This window comes from Mercenaria mercenaria, chromosome 4, assembly GCF_021730395.1.
Source record: "Mercenaria mercenaria strain notata chromosome 4, MADL_Memer_1, whole genome shotgun sequence".
Taxonomy (NCBI): Eukaryota; Metazoa; Mollusca; class Bivalvia; order Venerida; family Veneridae; genus Mercenaria; species Mercenaria mercenaria.
The window spans coordinates 58328768-58345035 of NC_069364.1; the positions used below are offsets into that span (position 1 = coordinate 58328768).

The 16268-nt window shown below is 36.2% G+C and overlaps 1 protein-coding gene across 2 annotated transcripts in view; it reads right to left on the bottom strand.

The window, feature by feature from the left end:
- Positions 1-1246: 1246 nt before the first annotated feature.
- Positions 1247-16268, bottom strand: part of LOC123551856 (uncharacterized) — a 144207-nt gene continuing 129185 nt past the window's right edge. For both annotated transcript variants that reach the window (XM_045341090.2, XM_045341092.2), the window contains exons 25-28: positions 5653-5781; positions 2539-2763; positions 1942-2140; positions 1247-1634 (exon numbers count right to left, since the gene is read on the bottom strand). In XM_045341090.2, the coding sequence (XP_045197025.2) occupies positions 1325-1634; positions 1942-2140; positions 2539-2763; positions 5653-5781 (863 nt within the window). In that variant the 3' untranslated portion in view covers positions 1247-1324. The remainder of the gene's footprint in view (positions 1635-1941; positions 2141-2538; positions 2764-5652; positions 5782-16268) is intronic.

Consider the following 16268-nt stretch of genomic DNA (forward strand, 5'->3'; position numbering starts at 1 on the left):
TTACTATATTTTATGTGTATTGAACAAAGTCTTAAAAGTAGGTAAATTCATTCACACGAAAATTACTTAAATAAAGTAACACTAATTTGTGTCCGATATTTTTGTTGAATTCAGATAGTACATGAAAAAATGTGATTAGATATATGTACGTGTTTCGATTGATAGAAGGACATATACGGCATAATGTTAAGATGGAAGTCTATGGGAAAACAATTCTGGCCCCTAACCATATAAACAGATAAACATTATAAACCATATAAACAGATAAACCAGATAAACAATATTGCTCCTGCTGCGGAAACTTGGTAAATTTTCTCTGAATCCGTTCGTCAGTTTGCAACATAATTTGGCAGAAATATGTCTTGAACGATTCTCTTTTAAAATACTATCTGTTTGAGCTGTGAAACTCAGCTAAGCGATCTACGGCCGTCATGGCCCTCCTTTTTATGATGTCATAGGTATGATAGGCTTATGTTGCAAGCTGATTTGTCCTAGCACACTTGATGAAAAAATAATGGCTGGTTCGGTATTCCCTTTTAATAGTTGGAATAGCTTATCCTCAACATAAAAATGAAATAAATATCTACCAGCATCATGTAAATGTCAATTGACGGGGCGGTTTATATTTATGTAAACTCTTACTATAAACCAGAGTCATACGGCTTCTAATGTAATTACATACGGGTCTTAAAAGTTATCCTTTTGCAAAATTAATGATATAATGTTATGTCTTGTGCGTTTATACGGTTTATACGTGCATGAACCTGTTTGGAGTCTGACAAATCCATTAATCACGTTATTCTTGGATTATGTGAAAATTGTTGACGTCACAAATTTTCATATTGGGCGTCTATGGGAAAATCACAATTTCAATAACATTTTCATTAACAGGTTATCTTCCGCAATGTAGATTCTAATGAAAATTTTCATACATTAATTAAATTCACGTGCGGATTGCCCTAAATTCGTACAACAATATTATTATTCGTATACCGAGTCTAAGCTTTGTTCTACGTTAAATGACATTATGCCATTACTTCCGGTTTCTGCAGAACTATTCTAATAGTAATATGAATCGAATATGAATGATGTTACTAAGAAAATTAGTGCGTTTCGTTCTCTTCTTTTTTTAAATATTATTTCTGTTGGTTTCAGCATTGCCGGCAGTGCTGACATACGCACATGAACACAGTAAAAGATAGAAAAGGGGTTCTGAAAAGAAGACAACACTGTTTCTAATCTTTTCAATGTATACTTTTATTTAGTCACTATCTTTTCCGTTTCATACAAGTGTCACACCTACTATCTGTTCCGAACTATTTTCTTATTTTATAAAAGCGTTCAACGACCAGGTTTTGCAGTCATATCCATCGGCACTAAATGTATAATTTTTTCCCTCGACCAGTGACGACGGCTCTATCTCTGGACCTTTCAGCTGATTGTTCTTTGATGGCTCCCAGTCCAAGCTGCATCGAGTAAAAGGAATACCAGCGGCGCTACTTCCTGGATAATGTACGGCGATGACGTCACCATCCTGAACGCTTATTTGCTGAGCCTCTGGAATTTCAATGGTCCTTACTCTGTCGTCTCCCGTTCGGTTCACCGTGTTTTCTCCAATAAAATGTCCACTTGATCTGTAAAAATGGATGACCAATTAATGCGAATTTCTTTCCATACAAGGCAGGGAAACATTTTATAAGGCTGTTCTGTATAAAACTGTAAATATATGGTTAAAACGTATAACAACGTAACTCGAATTGCAATAATAATTGACAAGTAATTGAGTATGATATAAAATAGAACAAAATAAATCTTTTTATTAGATGTTTACATAGGTTACATGTTCTACAGGCCACATACAGTATTAATTGATCGACTTCCTTTTATCAAAATACAAAAATGGTGGCGTTAGATTAAGTGTCACGATAAAGCAAAACTCACGTTACGCCGGAAGCAAACCGCCACACTTGTAGAGATATGCTGCCATTATGAGAACTGTAAAATCGCCATTTTGTTAATTTTCCAGACTTTGTGATCTTGAAGTCTTGATTTGTAGTAGTATAAACATATCCGCTGCTACCATGTTCGTCACGGCGTCTTATACTGATGTTATTAACTGGTTGTTCAACAGTTGAATCAGCTGAAAAAGTAACAAAACAAGTGGTCGCAGAGGGAAAACGGACATAATTAGATGCAGCAGATGTCTTCGTTCTTTCAAAACGATGTACAATGCGACTTTCAGTTTCAAAGGGATTACTTCTGAAGTATGCGTTTCACTTACTGAATACCTGGCACAGAAAATGAATCATATCATTCTTTGTAATGTTTTAAATTAACGCTAAAATATGTATACATCACAACTGCTGTATATATCCGTAGCACAAGTGGAACTAGCATATCGCATTATTGTTGGAAATCTTCACGTGCTTCTAAAAATAATTTTCATGAAAGAAATCAAATTTATGCGTTCATATATCTATATAAACAGTCTGAAATCGGAACGTGCAACACACTTAGGCAAATAATGAATACACTTACGATCGCATGAAGGTGCACTGCCTGTAAGTTGTCCAGTTATCAAACACGCCCTGATCAAATCTCCACTTGAAAGTGCGGTACCGTTATTGCATTGGTACTTGTATATCTGACCCACAGTGATGTCTCCAGCGCTAGATAGCAGCTGGGTATTTGCAGGTACACCAGGATCACTACACAAAGTTGATGTCGACGTTGAATTAGACGTGGATTTTGAAGTTGTTTGTTCTGAAGTAGTAAACAGAGATGAGCCATGCCATGAGAAAATCAACATAGTGGCTTTGCCACCAGCATGGATCAAGACCAGCCTGCGCATCCGCGCAGTCTGGTCAGGATCCATGCTGTTCGCTTTCAAAGTCTATAAGAATTACAGAAACTGTTAGCGAACAGTATGGATCCTGACCAGACTGGGCGGATGTGCAGGCTGGTCTGGATCCATGCTGGTCGCAAAGCCACTATGTTGGTTTTCTCATAGCATGGCTCATATATATATAAATAAAACAGGCTAACATACGGGCCATATCGGGAGTGAATATCTAAATCATAGTAACTTGAAAACTAATACTATGGTTATCAGTGAAATGCTTATTCATAATAAAGAAACAGTATGATATCTCAAATAGAAGAGGGCGTCTCACAAAGAGCCGTTGAGTTTACTGGAAAAAACGTGACAAGACAATAAACTGCAGAAAGAACAGAAAATGTCCAAAAGGTTTATATGTAGCATTGCCATCCCTCCGCCGAAGGTAATGTTTCGTGTAAAAAATAACCGACTTTTTAAGTATTCTTTTATGTCGATTCTTACGCATGTACCAAGGTTTCCCCCCGTTATGAAAAAATGCACGAGGGAGGGGCACCTGGGGTCTTCCCTCACTACCAAAAGCTTGAAGTTGCCATATGGCCTATTATTGTGTTGGTGCGATGTCAAACCCAACAAAAAACAAGAGGGTCATGATAACCCTGGATCGCTCACCTCAGTATTGAGAGCTACATGTTCAAAATGTCAAACTGATGCTAAAATATATATAAAGTAGGCCAGTAAGTCACTTTTATGGTCATGGAAAGTCAGTTTTGCGAAACTGTATATGTCATCCTAATTTCAAGGCTGTCTATTTAAAAAAAACAAAAAAGTAGGTCAGTAGATCAAGGTCAAAGTCAAGTGACCTCTTATTACTTTGGGTCATCAGGTAATTATTATTAAACAGTCTAGAAAATATGGTCAGATAATTTTTAAGTACTTTTTACTATATAACTCATGTAACAAATAACCCCCGGGACAGGCCCTCTTTTCCCCCATGGGCATAATTTGAACACTCTTGTTAGAAAACCACTAGGCAATTCTACATACTAATTATTAAAGGCCTAGGCATTGAACTTTCAGACAAGAAGATTAAAAAAAATCCTGTATAAGTCTATGTAAAACTTGTAACCCCTTGGCAGGGCCTATAAACCCCCCACCCTCCCCACTGAATAATAATTTGATCAATCTAGTGGTAGAGGACCACAAGAAAATGCTACATAACAAATATCAAAGGCCTAGGTCTTGTGGTTTCAGGCAAGATGATTTTTAAGTTTTTTCCCCCTATATTAGTTTAAAGGTGGATAATCAGATTTTGGCTAAGTAACGGATTTGTTTTTAACTTTAACATCTGATCATTTACACTCATTTATGTTCAGTTAGCGCTTAATACAAGTTAGGTTTTCACTGGAGATATTTTTAATAATTGGTTTTCCTATTGCAGTTGCTCAACCAAGATCGAGTTATTTTATCATAAGTATAAATGTGATAAACATACTTTACCTAAGAAAATGTATAACTAATCGATATATTGTATTATATTCGTAAAATAATTGCATTAACAATTACATATATAGATTGAATTAGCCATCCAGCTGGCTTACGGAAGGTCGGTGGTTCTACCCAGGTGCCCGCTCGTGATGAAATTGTGCACGGAGGGGCACCTGGGGTCTTCCTCCACCATTAAAGCTGGAAAGTCGCCATATGACCTAAAATTGTGTCGGTGCGACGTTAAACCCAACAAAATAAAATAAAATAGATTGAATTCATTAGAAATGCAAGTTTGAAAAATTATTATTACCTCCCTTTGCCTATCTTGGTTGCGCAACCAAGATAGAATGGAAAAAAATGAAATTCAGAAGCTACATGCATTTTAAAACCCACCTTTTGATTCAGATTGTTAAATATTTGGTATATCTATCCAATGCGAATGTAAAACTCGGAATTATATGGAAATAAAAAGAAATACCAAGCATTTTAAATATTTTCATATTAAAGGGGAGTAATTACAAATTTTTATGAAAATCAATAAACTATATTTTTCTAAAAGGGATCTAACTCTAAGTAATTGGTATTTTTGTTTTTTAAATAAATCTCTAACAGAATATACAAAAAGTAAAAAATGTCACTAAATTTTGCTTAGCTGTGATTAACCACCTTTAAGTAAAACTTGGGACCACCTGGGTGGGGCCTCTTTTCATCTCAGAGGCATAATTTGAACAATGCTGGAAATGCAACACACCAAATATTAAAAGTCTAGGTCTTGCAGTTTCAGACAAGAAGATTTTTCCTATATAAGTCTATGTAAAAATTCGGACCCCCGGGGCGGCGCCTCTTTTCACTCCAGGGTAATAATTTGAACGATCTTTGTAGAGAACCACAAGGCAATGCTACATACCAAATATCACATACCTAGGTCTTGTGGTTTCAGCCAAGAAGATTTTTAAAGTTTTTTCTATATAAGTCTATGTAAAACTTGTGACCCCCGGGGCGGGGCCTCTTTTCACCCCAGGAACATAGTTTGAACAAACTATATAGAGGACCTTTAGATGATGTCACATGCCAAATATCGGAGCTCTACGCCTTACGGTTTTGGACAAGGCGAATTATAATTTTTTCCTTTCTGTTGTGCTTCGAGCTCATGTGAGCTAAAAAGATTATGAAGACTAACTTGGACAGTTTTGTTCAGTTAATACTAAAAGATGTTAAATAAAATCAACGGTATAACTTAAAAATGCAGTAAATTATGTTTCATCATTTTCTAGAATATACGAACATATAACATTTATTAGTACAAGACAATGCAAATATTTGTTGACCTGTTTTACAAAGGCCGCATGAGTAGGGACAATTGGCATAAGCGAAGTCGGTCTGTAGTACGCAAAGATCCGGTGTAGCGCGAATGAAAGCTTCACAGTGGCTAGACTGGTCGGCACATGTTGTACGTTCTGAAATATCAAGAAAAAGATTTCGCAATAAAAGATTATAATATTATATTTACACATACTTGTATTTAATATTGCAAACTACTCAAAAATCATTGTTTGTAAAAATGGCAGAAATCTTTAAAGAAATTGTTACAATTATGAGTATGTTGTGAAAGAGCAGAATTTAAGTTATGACGTTGCTCAAATCATAAACTAAAGTTATATTGATAATTCATACACATTATTTTTACGTTGCTTTCTGTTGCCATAGCATTAAGATTATGCAAGGACCACTTTAATTCTGTTTAATGCCGGGATCATGTCGGTAAGCCATGATAAAAATCTTAGCCGATTTTGATGTCATTCTGATTGTCATATATACAAGATACTGAGATCGTTTTGTGTAGTTTATGCAAAGCTGCGTTTCAGATCTCGAGCATTTTGTGCAAGAGTTTGCCAGAGTCCTCTGTGCATAGGTAATCATGCGTACTTGTGCAAATGACGCTTGATTGCTTTGCGCAAGTGTTTGTTTGAGCACACTATGAAAGACGTTGGAGCGCTTTGCGCAAAAATTACCAAGAACATTTAGTTCTCGTGTAAGTTGGAATGTCATATGAAAAGGTAAAAAACAATATTCTATTGTTACAGAAGCCTTGAAGGCCCACTTTTGAGTTTTGACTTAGGGGTGTTTTTGACTTTAACATATGACTTCTGACTTTTACAATATCACTTACGACTTTGGCTTTTTTCTGAGCTATTTCAGCACATATTCAAGAAGCTGAACATTTTCTTGCAAGAAGGCAACTTCATTGATCTCAGATATGTAATAAATATTTTAAATACTCCAGACCCTTTGTATTTGATGTTGTTTATAACTGGGGAGATGACATGGGTGGAGGGGTAAATGGGCTGGTTGATGAAGGGTGCAGAGAAGATCTATTATAAAACTTTATTATTTATTAAAAATATTATAAATAAAAGAAATGATGCCAGGAGATAATTGGATATAGGACTAACATATTTCAATCAATGGGTATGTTTGTGCCTACCTATCACCGACTGAAGATGCCAAGATTTCAGGAAGTATACTGTTCCAGAAACGATCTTATAAGCTTATGCACAGTTTCGTTTTTTGTCGCTTAATGTCATCTTACACCTCTCTCTATTGCTTTTTTATTCATACCAAGGTTAAGTGCTCACAAGCGGTGTAGTGCATTTTATTTGACCTGGCGGGGCTGGGTCTCGCGACGGTCCACTACATTATTACGCAGGGTATGTAGTAAATGTAACCAATGTAGCGTTGAAATTTAGTCGTTGGTTACACTAAATAATTACATTGCTCTACCTATTTTGCTCGTCTTTTTTTGCGATTACCATTATTTGCATAAGTCAGAGATTAACTCATCCCCGCCAGGTCGAATAAAACGCAATTTATCACAAACAAAACTCACGTGGTCTATTGTGTAAACTAGGTCAATCGTATTTGACAGTACCGATTGGACAGTATGTTTTATGCTAACATTAATGATTGACAGTTTTAGATCAGTCCATTGTAACTGCCAACCCGGAAAATAGTTTCTTTGCTCTGCGTAAAGGTTGACGTAACATTCTGAACTTTCAAAGTAAAAACAGGCTAGCAAATTTTTTTATTTCAGATGTTTTACAATAGTTTGTGAAATGTTGCTTTAATTATGTGTTATATAAAGGAAGCTGTGAAGTCCATTTATAACACTTTTTCCTAACCCATGCTGCAGCCATTTTAAAATTCATAAATACAGACATTTTCATATCTATCATTCTGTTTCTTTTTCAGTCTAAATAATAAGAACAATAAGAAATGCTTGCTCTCATAGCGGCCATTTTAAATTCCAAAATGACGGCCGTTATAAGCTAAGCAAGACAGTTTATCGCATACTTGTGGCAAGTTTTGAGAATATCTAAAAAAAAAAAACACTTTTAAATTGCATGCTTATAAGCTAGTCCTGAAGTTTATTAGAAAATTTCTATCACAGTTTCCAATTCAACAGCTAATTTGAAAACGGCGGAATAAATATACTCCTTTAGAGAATATGGATGATGTTATAAACAACGAAATACTAAGTATAAGTTATCGTTCAATGTGGCGCCGGTGAATTCTTCATCTCAATATGTAAAGCAAACGGGAAGACGTCATGGCGATCGTGAAAGCGCTTGATCCAGTTGATGTTGAACTTCAAAAATCACATCGTCTTCACCAGCGCGTGTACTCTGCCAAAGGACCCAAATTTATATATGCATATAGATAGCCCCAACAAGTTAAAGCCATATGAATTTTGTATATATTGCGCAACGGATGCGTTTAGTAGAAAATTGATATGGTTAGAAGTTTTGGACTCAAATAATGATCACACTTAATTGCAAGATTCTATGTAGATGTATTGAATGAACATAAAAAAAATGTCCCCCGAACACTACGTTCTGATGCTGGCACCGAAAACTCACATCAAATCAGCGCATTGAGAAGTGGTGGAGTACGTTACGACAATAAAGGGACGTTTAATGAACTGGACGTAATACAATGTGAGAACTTAAAATTTTGCTTTATTAATCTCACAAAAACCGACTTAGACAGGATTGCACAGCAATGGAACGTTCACGAGATAAGATAACAATCAAATTCCTGTTTCTGGTGGAAAACCTGACACAATCTTAATATACCAGACCTGTTAAAGTTAAGACACGTAAACGGTTTTTTAAAAGACATGTATTCGCGTCCGAAAAAAGACACTGCAAGGAATTCATAGAATATACACATCTTTTGAAGCCAGATATACATATCGATAGCTGAGCGCGAAACTATTGTATCTTGTTCTTTATTTATATACAGTTACAATAATTTCGCGCTCAGCCCACGATATGCCATTGGACACTGGACATTGGACACAGCTGTGTACTCAGTTAAACAATGTAATTTTTAGAATACATTATACATAAATTCGTCAAGAAACTACTACTAAGTATTTGTAATAATAAATAATACATGTAGGCACGAGGGTTGTTCATTTAATTTCCGGACGACCGCTATAACAATATGATATTAAGAAATAATAACACAAGCATATTATACTTCAATCATATTTGTATTAATGTGCAAAATTTAAATGTGATACGACTATTGGTTTGTAAGAAATAATAAATAATAATACATTCCATTTGATAAAAATTACAAGTACGCACGATGGCAGTAAAATCTATAAACGTTAACAACAAGTGCATTGATGACGTCAGTTTTGTACAGGCAATTACATCAATGAATTTATAGCGTCGTCTGAAGTTTCCCCGCTCAAACATGTATACATTTCCGAATTTTAGAGTATTAAACTTTAAGAATATCAAGAAAATTACGGCGTGGGCCGGATCGACGTTCCTTTGGTTGCTTTAGTTACTATAACTTCAAACCTGTCGAAGGTTCTGTTTTTATATTTTCTACACATATTCACAATATAAAATTTTCGCTTTTTGTACAATTTCAGTACAATTGAGTGATATTCTTGAAATTTAGAGCGGTCGTCCGGGAATTAAATGAACTACCCTCGTACGTCGGGAATAAAGCTAGATTAAGGATATCAGAGGGTATATTGAGTTTGCTATAAGATACTCAACAGATCAAACGGTTGGAGAAGTCATAATTATTTAAGAGCAAAGCCACAGTTTGATCTGCAATTTCAACGCCACAAACCTATACCACAATATAACGTCAGATTGACGTCAAAATTGTCAATGATTCTACATTCTTTATAGGTTTTTTGTTTCAAATTAGCCTATTGAGAACCACGAGTCGTTGTTACTATTCTTGGAAGTTCTTACAAAACATAATGCTGTCGACTTCCCTGCCGAGGGCAATGTTATGCAGCCTGTTTCTATTACTTGACCTGTAAATATCCAGTTCTTGGTCGCAGATGACCCAGATTTTGTACCTTAAGGTTTCGTTACGATTTAATGAAAAAATGGCTTCCACACTTTCTTTTCTATTATTTGACCTAGTGACCTGGGTTTGATATGACAAGTGACTTATTTTGGAAAGAACCAAAATCTTATTGCCAAGAAATATTTTACTGTTCGGTTTTTAAATGCTCGGAATTCAAAGAAGTGAGAAGTTGCTGCACTGTTAGCCGACTCACATTCTTAGTGGTGACTGACTGAGTTTGCAAGTGACCTCCAATGCAGAACTCATTTAATTCCCCTATATTTATGTTTGTGCCTTACGTCATTTTTTTTGTCTCCAGCCCTTGTTTATTTCTATCTTTCTGTTTTCTCTTCGTTTCCTTTTCTTATATGTTTTGTGGTGGTTTCGCCTTTGTACAAGAAATAGGTATTGCATAGGGACTGGATGGAAAATATGGTTTTCAAAGTAAAAAGCAGGTTTTCATGTCCCTCTCCCCCACCTCACTACCATGTTTTAAGGAAGGAATTTTTTTTATTTTCTGGTATCTGTCTGTCTGGATCGATGGATGGATGGATGACATTTGTCCGCGCTAATTCTCTTACACACCTGGGTTGATTAAAGCCAAGTTTCGATGAGTATTCAGTGTCAAGCCTAGTTTTGCATATCTTAGGCATGTCCTGCTTCAATAATTTAAGGGGAGTTCTTGTCCTTGATTCGTCCGATGTTATGATATATAGGCTATTTATTAGGTGCCGTATTGTGGAATTTCACCAAACCTTACAAGAGTAATCAGTGCCTAGAGTAGTTGTGCAGATCGTATGCATGTTTTACCTAAGTGATTTGTATTAGAAGTATTGCCCTTGATTCTTCAAATTTCAGATGGTATACAGTCGAGACTGTTTTAAGAGACCGACTTCGGGAAGCAGCAAAAAAGGTCACATATGACAGGGAGTCTCTTAAAACAGTCTCACTTAACTAGATGACGCTGGTTTCATATATGTTTCCAATTAAAGTACATGTATATCGGATGCTTATATATAGGCCTCTTTTAAGGTAGGTGGCTTACGGAAGGTCGGTGGTTCTACCCAGGTGCCCGCTCGTGATGAAATAGTGCACGGAGGGGCACCTGGGGTCTTCCTCCACCATTAAAAAGCTGGAAAGTCGCCATATGACCTAAAATTGTGTCGGTGCGACGTTAAACCCAACAAAATAAAAATAAAAAATCTTTTAAGGTAGGAGTGAAAACATGTTTAGATACTATTTCTTTAATTGCATATTGATAAAATATAGATTTGAAATAATGGTTCATTGGCATTTATTCGTTTATTGACTGCATCTTTAAACCGTGTTTACTTCGTCGTTTCCTGTTAAATACCGTCATCTTTTTGTTTCACCAGGAACATTGTTAATTTATGCACCGACTCCGAATTCTTCAGCGACTTTATACGCTGGTTTTCCCCCAATCGAGCAATTCAAGTGCCTTAACACGCTGTTCTTATGTCAAAACAGTTCTTTTTTATGTTTTTCATCGGCCATTTTTTGTAAAAAAATAAGTTCTCGCCTCAAACAACTTCACGCGAGATAACGAACGGTAACTCTGTCGTGTAAAATCTAGCGAGGGAGCGTCTCAAAGTCGCTGAAAACGGTCTAACAATCGATTCGGGAGCCTGATTTCACAGTCGCTTGTCGCGTAAGGCAGGGGGTTGCTAAATTCAGACTCGTTTAATAGTAAATTGCGTCCGGAGCATAAAATAGGGTCGCATATGACAGGGAGTCGCTAAATTCAGGGGGTCGTTAAGGCAGTCTCGACTGTAGCTGTTTCTGATATGCCATTGGACGGACTTCCACAAATTTCTGATATTCTGTTCTATTGAAATTTGGGCGCAGGCGATTTGGGGAGTTAAGTTTCTCTTCTAGAAATCCACCCTTCAACTATTCTTATGACTTGTCACTTATATTTTTGTTTTTATGATTTTTTCGCTTATGTCTTTTGCCTTATGATTTGTCACTTATGCCTTTTGTCTTATGACTTGTCACTTAGATTTGTCACTTAACGACTTTTACCTTACGACTTTTCACTTATGGCTTTTGTCTCTTCCTGTTAACTTATGAGTAATGATTTTTTTCTTGAACTGCATTTTTTGACCTTAACAGTTTACGGTAAAAGCACTGGAAACCAGCTGCCAGTTCTTCTACCGTTAATTCAACGGTACATTTTACAACACGTGTGCATATTGGCAGTAACAGTATTAACACGGAGGTCGTGATTTGACCAAACTGATAAGGTTAGCGGTCTACTAAATGATCGGGTAAACTAATTATCTTACCTCTGGGCAGTTCGTTCAAGTTGCTTTTAGTAGCGAGGCAATCAAATATGTGATAACAAAAATATTTGAATAATTTTCTTAACGGATCACCGAAGGACCATTCCGGCGAATTTTACTTTAAACTTACACAGTGATTCCAGAGATGATATCTTTTGAAGTGACTGTGGACAGACAATTGAATACAGACAACGACCGAAGGATATACTAAAAGCTGCCCCTGAGCTTTCATCTGATGAACTGAAATATACAACTTTAATCAAGACACATCAAACAAGTTGTGTTTAATATCATAGTTGTATATATATGCATATAATGAGTGATCAACCATGAAACCTTAGAAAGGTTTTCTATTGGTTACTCTCTCAGTTAAAATTGTCAATACGTTGTGTGTAAATAATTCAGTGCATGCTTTGTAGTTTTATAAATGTCCGTTACTTTGTCAAAGATAGGAATATACTTTGAGCGTTTTAAAGAAAAGCCTATTTACTAAAGTTTGGACAAAATCTAAATGCTAAATATTGCTAGTTTCACGAAAAAATGTTTGTCGGGATATGAAAAGTAAGTTCGATAAGATAACCTTAAACAAACCTTCTTTAACCTAAGAGAAAGCTGTTCACAACTGTAGAGAAAGTTTGGAAGACAAACATGACGTCTGTAAGAAATCAGTTTAGTCTTTCCAATTTTCTCTGAAAATCCGCAACAGGTTTTGCAAATATGACAACACTTCTTTAATTCCTACGGGAAAACCTTTTCTTGCATGTCGGACAGGATTTTCCCGTGCTTTTCCGGTGCTAGAAAAAATTATCTTAATCAAGAACACTCACGTGCTATAATTTATGAATAAATGCGTAAATTCATACGCTACTATATAAAAAATAGCGCCTTAAAGAAAAACGAAGATATCTTCTACAAACTGAAGAATAAGGCATGCAAAGAAACAAAGAATCAATCACTTGCAGCGGGTAAAGATGGGAATACCCGACACACGAGTTACCCTCGTGCCGGATATTCCCAACTTTCACAGCAACCAGTGAAATATTCTTATATACTTTCAAGACATTAAAGACCGTGTGTTTTTTTTCTCAGTTTTCATCGCCTCGTAGATATTTGGACGTATTACGTTTTATCTTTTCTCAAAATTACATTGTTTAACTCAATAAGCAGCTGCTGTGCTGACTCAGCGACAAATGGCCGCTGTATAACTGGCTTAAAAAGTTTGTGATTTCCACACAGTATCATTTTAAAATGAATACACGTATTTGCAAACTTTTATCACACTGAAGTCTATTGCAGCGCCGTAGTCGTTGGCTTAAAACAGATCAAATATAAAGACCATAGTGTCAGCTTTTCCGACAGTAATGACGAACTGGATTATTTCGTAATTTCGTGAACGTTCCATTGCTGTGCAATCCTGTCTAAGTCGGTTTGTATGAGATTCATAAAGCAAAAACTTAAGTTCCCATATTGTATTGCATCCAGATCATTCAACGTCTTTGTAACGCCTAAATCTTTGGAAAAGTACATCCACAAGTGGATTCTGTGTTGTCGTAACGTACTCTATCACTGCTCAGCGCGCTGATAAGCGTTTCGGTGCCAGCATCAGAACGTAGTGTTCGAGGGACCTTTTTAAGTTCATTCAACGCATCTAAATAGTATCTTGCAGTTAAATGTGGGTCATAATTTGAGTCCAAAACTTCTAACCATATCATTTTTACTAAACTCATCCACCGCGACATGAATAAACAAGAGGGTCATGATGACCCTGGATCGCTCACCTGAGTAATATGAGCTACATGTTTCAAATGTCAAACTGATGATGAAATATTAAGAAAGTCAGTAGGTCAAATTCATGGTCAATGAAATTCAGTTTTACGATTTGTGTGCAAAACTGTGTTATGTCATCAAAATTTCAAGGCTGTATCTTAAAATACAAGAAAGTAGGTCAGTAGGCCAAGGTCACAGTCAAGTGACATCATATTACTTGGGGTCATAAGGTAATTATAATTTAACAGTCTTGGAAATAGGATCAGATGATTTTTTAAGTATTTTTCCTATATAACTCACATAATAACTAAGTGACCCCAGGGCGGGGCATCTTTTAACTCCAGGGGCATAATTTGAATAATTTTGGTAGAGGACTACTAGACAATGCATCACACCAAATATCAGCGTAGGTCGTATGGTTTCAGACAAGAAGAATTTTAAAGCTTTTTCCTATATAAGTCTATATTAAACTTGGGACCCCCAGGGCAGGGCCTCTTTTCATCCAAGGGGTACAATTTGAAAAATTTTGGTTGAGGACCATAAGACAATGCTACAAACCAAATATCAAAGGTCTAAGTGTTGTGGTTTCAGACAAGAAGATTTTTAAACTTTTTTTCCAATATGTCTATATAAAACTTGGGACCCCTGGGGCGGGGCCACATTTGACCCTAGGAGGATAATTTGAACAACCTTGGTAGAGGACCACTAGATGATGCTACATTCAAAATATCAAAGCCTTAGGCCATGTGGTTTTGTACAAGAAGATTTTCAAAGTTTTCCCTATATAAGTCTGTATAAACCATGTGACCGCCGGGGCGGGGCCATATTTGATCCTAGGGAGATAATTTGAACAATTTTGATAGAGTACCACTAGATGATACTACACATTAGATATCAAAGCCCTAGGCCTTGTGGTTTTGGACAAGAAGATTTTTAAAGTTTTTCCTTCGGTTGCCATGGCAACCAGAGTTCTGCATGGAATTCAATCCTTTGAATAATTTTGAAAGGGGGCCACCCAAGGATAATTCCTGTGAAGTTTGGTGTAATTCTGCCCAGTGGTTTTCAAGAAGGAGACTTTTTTTAGAAATTGTTGACGGACGACGCACGACGCACTACGCACGACGCACTAGGCAAGACGCACGACGGACATCAAGCGGTCACAATAGCTCACCTTGTCAATTCGTGACAGGTGAGCTAAAAATCAATATGGCATTAATTTGTCCTAGCCATCTATATGTTATTTACAATTAGGTCCATTGGCAGTGTACAGGCAACGGCGAAGATGATGTGCACTTTGCAGTTCAACACCTCCTGGATCTATCGATTGCAAGAACATGTTATAATCAAGTATTCAACGGTGCCACATTGTACGATACTCTATCCATTGATCAGTGCTAGTATTTCTTTCTTGAGGAGTGTATATTCTATTCCGCCGTTTCAAATTAAAACGTTGGGATTTCCTCTTCACTGACCATTAAGAAAATACAATGCCGCGTCGGATCAATAAAAATGCAACAGTTTTATAAAACTTTTCATAATGAGCGTAGTCATGTCTGTCATAGATGGTTATAATATATTTATGACAAGGATTTAGATTTAACCTGCACGAGACCGTTAGGTCGAGTGCTCAGTACTTAGTATCGGTAATCACTACCACTGGATTTATACTTTTGGGCACATTGTCAAAAAGTGGATTTGCGATATTTACTTGAGAAGGTAGATTCTAAATTTGTCTGGCCCCATTTTGAAATTCTCTTTGACTACTGAAATGGAAACTGTGATAAAATGCTTTTAAAGATTTACAGCTCAGACTGCAATTTAAAAGTTTGTTTCTAAAATATATTAAAAACTTGCTATATATATGCCATAAACTATCTTACGTAGATTATAACAACCGTTATTTTGAAATTCAACATGGCTGCTATGATTGCAAGTATTTATTATTGTTCTTATTATTTTGACTGTAAAAGAAACTTCAGTCATCTAACAGAATGATAGATATATAAAATGTTTGCATTTATGAACGTCCAAAGGGTGAAGGAAAAATGTGATCAATGGACTTCACAGTAACTCTGATATAACGCATAATAAAACAACATTTTATATACTGTTGCAAAAGACCTCAAATTATAATCTGCAAGGACTATTGTTCTCAGATGAATCCAATAACAAGGCTCGTAGAGCTACGCAATAAATCAGTTATCACAGGAGCCTGTAATTTTCAAAGAATATAAATTCATTTCGAGGTACGTATGAACAGAGAATGGGTTAACTAGGCCGATCTGATAATTTCATATTTGTTAGCCTGGTTCACAATTTTACGGCAACCTTTATCAAAGCAAAGAAACTGTTTTCCCGGTGGACAGTTACAATAGGCTTATGGTGATCGTTTCTGGAATAACTTTATTTCCTGAAATCGTTGCATCTCCAGAAGGAGCAAAGACAGATAGATAGTTTATTTATTCAATTCCAATAGGCTAAAAGTGCATGAG